The 9,048-nt window shown below is 36.8% G+C and overlaps 1 protein-coding gene and 1 pseudogene across 1 annotated transcript; one reads left to right on the top strand and one right to left on the bottom strand.

Annotated features, from left to right (window-relative positions):
* Window positions 1–3,385: 3,385 nt before the first annotated feature.
* Window positions 3,386–4,323, top strand: LOC139884749 (uncharacterized; annotated as a pseudogene).
* An 850-nt stretch (window positions 4,324–5,173) lies between these two features.
* LOC139884747 (uncharacterized) lies at window positions 5,174–5,491 on the bottom strand. Its single transcript, XM_071868736.1, has one exon. It carries the CDS (start codon window positions 5,489–5,491, stop codon window positions 5,174–5,176), a length of 318 nt encoding a protein of 105 aa, XP_071724837.1.
* Between the last annotated feature and the right edge of the window lie 3,557 nt (window positions 5,492–9,048).

The following is a 9,048-nucleotide window of genomic DNA, read 5'->3' as shown; positions in this document are numbered from 1 at the left end:
ATTCGTTCATTGGGTTCGCATTTATGTATAATAAAGCAGAAACTTGCTTTTCATTTAACATTTACCGTAAAGCAAAAACATTTGCTTTGATGTATTTTGAAGGTTCTCTCCAGTTTTTAAAACTATAATACATATCTATGTCATACATTTAAATAAATCATAAAGTAGCGAGATAATCGGAAATCATTTATATGGCATAGTAATATATATATATTTCATAAAGCAACAACATATATTTGTAGTTAAAATGAAAGTAACACTCACCTCAATAGCTCCTCGATTCGTCCCCGTACTAGTATCGTCGCAATCTATCGACCTATCTAGATAACGATTATTAATATCATACGTACTTACGCTTATTGGAAAAATTACACGAATTAAATTCTACGCATCACACTCGTCGTAATAACTCTAATTTAAATTTAAAACATTTATCTACTTCATTCTATATTAATCTCTATCTTAAAATTATATCTTTTATTATAATCTATAATTAATTTCCTTAGTTCAATTATTCAATTAAATATTTTTATAATGGAAAAATATTTAAACAAAATTCACATAATATTCCAAATCATTTAAAATGATATATTATGATTTTTTTCCAAAATTTTCTAAACTGGAATATTACTTTAAATAATTTTTAAAAAAACACTTAATTACATTTAAATCATTTCTTTTAATCTTAATTAACTCAAAAATCAAAATAAAATAAATCTTATCTCCATTAAATCTAAATTTTACATATTTATGTTCAAGACAATTTATTTTACCTACTGTAAAAATTTGGTAGGTTCGGGACCAGTAAAAACGTTTTTATTAGGTTCGGAAGTTAAAAATATTACTTTTAGGGTTCACTTTAGGGTCGGAAATACTGGTTTTGGCCCTGAGCCGGATTGATTTGCAATGAACCGAACTGAACCGATTTTAAAAATAGGAAATGAGAGTTTAACCATTGACTAATATTTGACCGAATAAAATGACGTTGGTAATCTTGTAAATATTTTTAAAAAATAAGGGTAATAAAGTCTTTTACTTAATTGAACCGATTTTTAACTGTTGTTATATAAATATTGAACCAAATCGGTTCAATCATTACTCCTCCTTCTTCTTCGTCGAGACAACGACGATTCTCTCTGTCTCTCTCTACCGTTCGTCGTCTTCGGCCAAAATCTTGGCCGTTTCCGATAGTCTTCGACACGGGGATCACGAATATGAGGTTAGTTTTTTCTAATGTTACTCTGTCATCCTTTAATTTGAATTTTAGGGTTCGGGTCCAATTTTTATAAACGTCGAATTAAGCTCTCATCTACAACTATGTTATACTATGATCACTAGGGAGTAATAATATGCTGAAAATGATTCAATTTGAGTGCAGGGAGTGGTCGGATTTTACCTCCGAAGATTCCGACCACTAGTTCTCGCGACGGCTTCTGCTCGGAATGACTCGCCGGCCTCCCACGATGACTCTGGACCCTCGACTCGGACCAAACTCGACTGACTCAGTGACGACCGACACTCAACTCGGTCGTGACTCAGTGGTTTCCGGTCGTCTGATCACCGTAATTCCTCTTGTTCTGAGTTTGTTTAAGCCTAGTCTATGATATACTTTGATTTGAAATGATTCTGGGCAACTCGGATTTTTGCAGTGTAATTAGACGATTTTGTTAATTTTGACAGTTATAATCTTCCGTAAGCTTGTTACGGAAGAACTTTGGACTGAAATTTATTGTAATTAGACTGAAAAAATAAACTAAATTGAATGATTGTTTTGGCTGTGATTGATTGAAGATTGAGAATGGGATATGTTGCTGAGTTGTTGAAATGATTTCTGTGAATAAAATGGCGGGGCGGAGAGAGTATGTAATGCTGTGAACGATTGTTGTTGAAGAATTATTAGTCATAGTGGGTGGGTAGGATGTAAAGTAGAGAGAAAGAAAATTGCATTGCATAGTGTAGGGTCGGCAGCCGAAAGTTAATTTAATTAATTTTTCGCTCCGTCACGAACATATGTATTAATACAAGATATATCGGGTATTATACCCGATATTCAATGTAGGTAAAAATATCTAAAATTGATTATTGAAAAATAAAATTAATTCAGTTAATCTATACTATATTAGATTTTGAAAAAATTTCCGCGTGTCGAGATGACTCAATTCAAATATCTCACTCAACTCGAGTTAAAATTATTACGGAAAACGAACGGTTCAAGACTTGAAATTTGACTTTTATAATCGATAAAATAATTCTCGACAGTTAGGTCGGACATGATCGTTACACTTCCTCTTACTCAAAGTACATGTTCATGATTTTGTGCCTCGCGCGGGGAAGAACTCTTGGAGCACAATCTTCTGGGCTCAATGAGTTTGTGTTATTGAGACGGACTATAGCACATAGTCACGTATTTAGTATTTCCCTGGACTAAGTAGTGTGATATTGACATAAAATATACAAAACTAAGTCACTCTTTGGAACCTTAACGGAAGCCTACAAATAGCTAAACAGCTCGAAAAGTAAACTTAACGATGAGAGAATGAAAGAGCTACGAAAATACTTTGTATTGCTTAAGAATTGTGGGCCACTCTAAGTCATTTCCGCATCTTTCGGGATTCATCTAGAGCTATCGGGATCTAGAGCATTTCGGATACTTGATTGCGCGGAATCTAACAACATGACCCGGGATGCTAGTATGCTACCTAAATTTCGCCAAGACTTATTTCATTTATTTACTGTCAGGTAAACAGACGTAACAAATAGAAGTTTAGGGAGTAATATGTACTTTTAGAAACACTTAGGTGGCATCTGTGTAATAAATTTTTGTTTTACCTCCTGAAAAGCAAACCCCTTTGTCGCTCACTTCCATTTGAGAAAACAATTTTGCCGCCATCTCCGACAACACGAAAGGAGTAAAAAAAGGTGAGTATACACTCTCTCGAACCCTAGTTTTCTGTTTGTTTCATGAGAAAGTTAATGTATAACGACTGTTTGGCATCAGAATCTGACCAGTACTCTCGATTTCAGTGAAAATAAGCATATGTTTCTGTGCAAAAGAAGGAAAATTTGTGATGAAATCGGGCGATACTTGTGTTTCTATGTCAAAATTTCTTAGAATTGGAAACTAAATGTAACTCGAACTGATAAGGCGAATGTGATTGCGATATGGTTTAATTTGAGGTTTTGATCTTGATGGGATTGCGATATGGTTTTGGATTTTAGATAAGGCGAATGTGATTTTGAATAGGTCTCATAGTATTGGGAACTGATGTTATCTGCACTGTAGACTGTAGGCATTAACTGGGTATTAAGTTTAGCTTCAACGTTAATTCGGCAGTTGGATTATTTCTGATTGATTCTCTGTATTATATGCTGTAGAAATCTCGAAATGAAGTTTAAGGCATTTCTGACCGAGAATGGAGTGAGACTTTTGGAAAGGAGGTTCCTCCCAGCTCTTGAGAAAATGGGGAAGATATGACACCTCTTCCTTACTAGAGACCATGCTAGTTTCATCCACAACCTTCTGAATGGTGACGGAATTCAGTCCATTGCTCAGTTTCGCAAAGAAGCCCTCTTTGACGACTATCGTATCTCCAGCCAGAATGAGGATCGTATAGCTTTTGCCATAGACATATCACTCCTCCTTCGTGCTGTTCGGAGTAGTGTTAGCATATGCTCTGAATTTGGTGGCGGTGATGCAGCCAATCGTTTACAGATTAAATTGGTGCAGAAGCTTCCTCCGAATTGTACGCAGCCGATGCCGTTCCTTACATTTGAAACCAAGGGATGTAAATCTGCTGTAATTCAAGATGTTCCCATCACCAAACCTTTGTCCAAAGCTCAAATTCTAGAACTTCAAACTTCTTTAGATATGGCCCAGGATTTGCCGCTGACTCTCGTTCAGGTTCCTATATGAACCACTTACAGAGCTTTGTCGGCGACCTCCTAAATGTCTCTATAAGCAAGTGTGGGGACTTACACATGCAGATTTCGACTACTTTAATCACGCTTGGTCAGGAGTTCCGAAAGTTGTTGGTCATTGGAGAACAGGCAGAAGCTCCTGTAGAGGATAAGAATTTGAGTGTTGAAACTCGGTCGGAAAGAGCTATTGCTAGGGGAGATGCTCAGTCTGTACAAGTGAGTGTTAAGCATTTTTCAAAGAGTCTTCAATGCCATCTCGCCAAACCTGATTGTGCATTCTATGGGATTGCACCACTCGGCGATTGCTTGACCGTGATATTCCAGTTCTTCATTCCTGGCACACACCAGATTGACAAGTCTATCAGTCTACATTGCAGGCTTCCAGTTCTTGACCCTGGGTTTTGAAGCTCTACCAATTATGTCCTATAGCTACATGATTGACTCTACATTGAAACCAATGTTATTTTATTTCCTCTCCATTATAAAAATAAGGTCTTACCTATTCTAATAAATAATCCAAGTAAAGTTACTATACGTACACAGAGGATGATGGTGGAGCATCCGGCATTGAATTAAGACTAGTCTTCCACAACTAGCCATGGCTTGATAATATTTTCAAGCTTTTGATAATGAAAATAAAAACTTACATATAATTAGTATATTATATATATACTGTACATGCATTGCCGGCGTCTGTACGTTATTTTATTTTATATTTGTTGCAGGAGACTAAGTCAAAATGGATACTAGTAAACGTTCAAAGATCTGGCAATTACACTAGTGTCATTTTTTAATTTTATTTTTTGAAATTTACACACCAATGTTATGAGCTAACGTTCAAGAAGGAATATCTTTAGCATTTTTAGTTTAATATATATTTTTTTTATAAAGTACTACCAATACCTTTTTTGAAGTTACTACCAATACCATTAGAAAAGTGTATTTAACTACCGCCAATAACCATTAATGTTAACAAGCAACAGCAACAAGCCTCAATTCTACCGAACAAGCCTCAATTCCATTATATGGAGTCGGCTATATGAATCCTCAATTTTTAATCACAAGAGTTATGTGTAACTCACATGTCGTGTTTCGAAACATATATAATACATGTAATATGATATATATATATATATATATATAGGAAATCATCTAATGAAAGATAAAGACATATATAACTAGCATTAATCTATAACTAAAATATATACCCTACAAATAAACCTAGCGATAAACCTATTATCCCTAACTAAACTATTTATAAAACATCTGCTACATGAATACTACGCCTCCACTCCCCTCTCTCCTCTACTAAGTCTTTTGAAATATCTAATAACTCTAAATCCTTCCTAATTACCCTCTCCCACGTGAGTCTAGGTCTCCCCCTCCCTCTCCTCTTTGTTCTTATATCTATGTCCTCACACTTCCTAACCGGAATATCTATAGGTCTACGTCTCACATGTCCGAACCACCTAAGTCTACCTTCTCTTATCTTCTCATCTATAGGTGCAACTTTAAGGTTGCTCCTAATAGTCTCGTTTCGGACTTTATCTTTTAATGTAAGTCCACTGACCATCTCAACATCCTTATCTCTACAACCTTAACCTTATGCTCTTTTGTTTCTTTATCGGTGAGATGTTATCAAGCCTTCATCGAAAATTTATAATTAATAGTATCAAAACTAATACTAGCTGTAAAAAATAGATATAAAACGTATGCTATTCCATTTAGAACAAACAAGTTGTTCGTTAGACCGACCAATTTTAATTAGAAATAAATTTGATTTTAAAAAAGCGAGTTGGAAGGATGGATTAGAGGAGTCAGTAGAATGCCAAAGAAAAAACTTACTCCTTCCGTCCCAAATTAGATGCTAATCTAGCCAATTTCTCACAAACCAAGAAAACATGTTTTTAAGTTTATTTTTCAATATAATTGTGATTGTATAGACTAAAAAAACCCTCATGTGGGATATGTAGATGAAGATGGTGAAGTTGGTGAGAGAAAATGCATGTAATACATGAGGGTAAAGAGGGTGAATGTGGTGAGGGTATAATAGAAAAACATAATTATTGTTCCTTAAATTTATCAAAATTTGCATCTAATTTGAAACAAAAAATTATGTTTATATTAACATCTAATTTGAGACGGAGGAAATATATAACAATTTTATTTCTCGTTATAATTTAAGCTGCCACTTTGTCCCAATATTTTTAAATTCAATTTTTTTTAAAAAAAAAATTATTTCTTGCACTAATAGTAATTCCTTTCGTTTACTTTTTGTCATTTGACATTTTTTTTTGGATAGTTTTTGTCATTTGATTATTTCTAAAGAAGTTGACGATGATAGCTCAATTTAATAATGTCAACTACACGTGTTGACATATAATATAAGGAAGAGTTTAAATTGAAGGATTAAAAGGATAAATGAGAAACCATCTCTTCCAACACTAAATCCTAACCCGCCACCACCATTCCCCTCTCGGCAGCCACCATAAACACTTTCCTCTTCCTAACACAGCCTCTTTTCACGCTCGAATCGCCGGAACTCGAGCTTCCTTCATTTTCCGACCAAGCTTCGCTCGCCGCCGCCGTTGGTACGCCATCAGAGGAGGTCCTCCACCCCGCACTTTCGAGTGGTCATTATGCTGATTTGTAAGTTCTCTATACTTCGATCCATTACTCATTTCTCTGCTAAGTGTAGTTTTTTAATCACGATGGATATCGATAATTTTACTACATTAGCGGTTTTAAAAGGGATTATCTGTAATTTGTTACTCTGTTTACAGTTTTATCAGAAAAAAGTTTACTCTCTTCTAGTGTCTGAAGTATTTAAGAAACATTCAAATTGCTTGCCCATAATTTTTTGTTCTGGCATTTGATTCCATGGAAATGTTGAATAATCAGCCATCACGAGTCTCATATTCGCTGAATTAAAGCAAAATGCTGCCAGTGGATCCTCTTTGGAGGAGAGGAGCTTTTGGGACGAATGGGAGATTCGTAGCATGATTCTACTAAGCCTACTTCTTCAGGTTGTTCTAGTCGTACTCGGTCATCGATTGAGATCGAGAAGTTCAGCCAAAGGTGTGATTGTTTGGTTGACATATTGTTGCTACAAAACTGCCTGTGCTACTAACCTGTGCTTGGAATTGTATAGACACAGGTCTGCGGGCAGTTTCTATGAGTTGACAATTTCGTCAAACCTCATTTATTTCCGAAGATATTATTCGATCCTACAGTACAAGTCAGTTGGGAAACTAGTAACAGAATCCTGGTTGATAATTCCGGATTTGGTGGTGATTTGATTTGATTTGAGTTGATATTTAGTTTCCTTATTGGAAAAGGAAACTATTGCTCAAAGGGAAGCCAATCGGAAAAAGGATTCTACACTGCATCAATCTCTAATTCAGTAGGGATTTTGTATCAAGGTGATTGCCGAATTAAATGGAGAGATCCTGATTTGATTCGGATTTGATTCTACTCGGTTAGGGAGCCAGCTATAAAAAGATGAAGAGTCTAACCGAGTATGCCCTTTTTCACCTTCTTGCCTGCGATTAAAAGGAGCACTTCCAAACTTTAGAGAGCTGTTTTTCAGTGCATCATATTTATGGCACTTGTAATCTGAAAGAGGGTTGCAAGAAGTCCTTACCCGTTTGGTAAGGCATAGTGTGTAAGTCCTAGACTGTGCTTGTCTAGGCTGTGTGAGGTTGAGCGAAGAGTACACTTAGTAAAATAGGAAGTAGGTTATAGACGAGCGAGTTGTAACCCGTGTACTGTCCTATTGTTACAAGTATAGTGGAATACCGTTTTACCTCTGGGCTAGGCCCCGCAGATGTAGGGAAACCGAACTGCGTAATCATATCGTGTGTTGCTTTAATTTCCGCACTGTGTTTTATCTTACTGTGCTAACGTGCTCCTGTTAGCACACCTGTTGTTTAACCTGTGATTACAGTCAGTATAAATTTCAAGTGGTATCAGAGCGGGGCTCGAGAAATTGTCTTGAGAAAAGATCTTGCGAATACTGACCATGGAAGACAGGATAGAAGAAGGCGGCTCAACTACTCGACCTCCCTTGTTGACTGAGTCAAACTATGACTACTGGAAAAACAGGATGAAGTGGTACCTGAAAGGCCAAGACGAACTTATCTGGCGTGCCACACAGGTCAAATGGACACCACCTACAGTCACTGTAAATGAAGTTGAAGATATCAAAAGCGAAGACCAATGGACTGCAACTGAACGAGCACTCTGCACCGCAAATAGCAAAGCGGTTGGCATCATTCAATGTGCTGTTCGTCCCAGCGTATTCAAGATCATTCAAAATTACGAGACAGCCAAGGAATCTTGGGATGCGCTGCAACTTACATATGAAGGAACAAAGTCTGTCCGGAACTCCAAGCTCCATCTCATCTCTAACAGGTTTGAATCTCTTACTATGAAAGATGATGAAACAATTGCTGATTTTGAAAGGAACCTTCGATATATTGCTAACGAATCTACTGCTCTTGGCGAGGTAATCCCGGAGTCTAAACTTGTGAGAAAGGTGCTGATTTCTCTGCCCGAGAAGTTTAGCTCTAAGATGGATGCAATTAGTGAATCCACTGAGTTTGAGAATCTGCGCTTTGACGATCTCATGAGAAAACTCAGAACTCATGAGATGACGTTAGCTATGCGGAACAGGGACAAGCTCAAACCAAAATCGGTTGCTTTCAAATCTGGAGTGGAAGTACTACCTGTGCGTACAGAAGAAGAACAGTCTATCCGGGATCAGCTGACACTCTTAACTAAGAATGTGGGAAGAGTGTACAGAAAACTCAACAGGACAAAGTTCAAAGATTACTCCTCTCCAAACATTCAGAAGAATAATCGAACGTTCCAATCGAAAACTGAGCTAGGAGGAAGCAGCCAGAGATTCAAATAGGGTGAAACAAGTGAAGGAAGAACCAGACTCAAGATGGAGAAGATTCAATGCCATGAGTGTCAGGGATTCGGCCATATTGCTGCAAAGTGTGCAAACACCCTTGAGAAGCAGAATAAATCATTTATCTCTACATGGAGTGACGAGGAGTCATCTGAAGATGCATCTGAGACAAGTGACAGTGGAAGTGAAATTGAGTACCCTGTTCATAAAGCGTT

The sequence above is a fragment of the Rutidosis leptorrhynchoides genome, unplaced genomic scaffold (assembly GCF_046630445.1).
Source record: "Rutidosis leptorrhynchoides isolate AG116_Rl617_1_P2 unplaced genomic scaffold, CSIRO_AGI_Rlap_v1 contig598, whole genome shotgun sequence".
Lineage (NCBI taxonomy): Eukaryota > Viridiplantae > Streptophyta > Magnoliopsida > Asterales > Asteraceae > Rutidosis > Rutidosis leptorrhynchoides.
The sequence above is the reverse complement of the archived record's forward strand: the minus strand, read 5'-3'. Positions and strand labels throughout refer to the sequence as shown.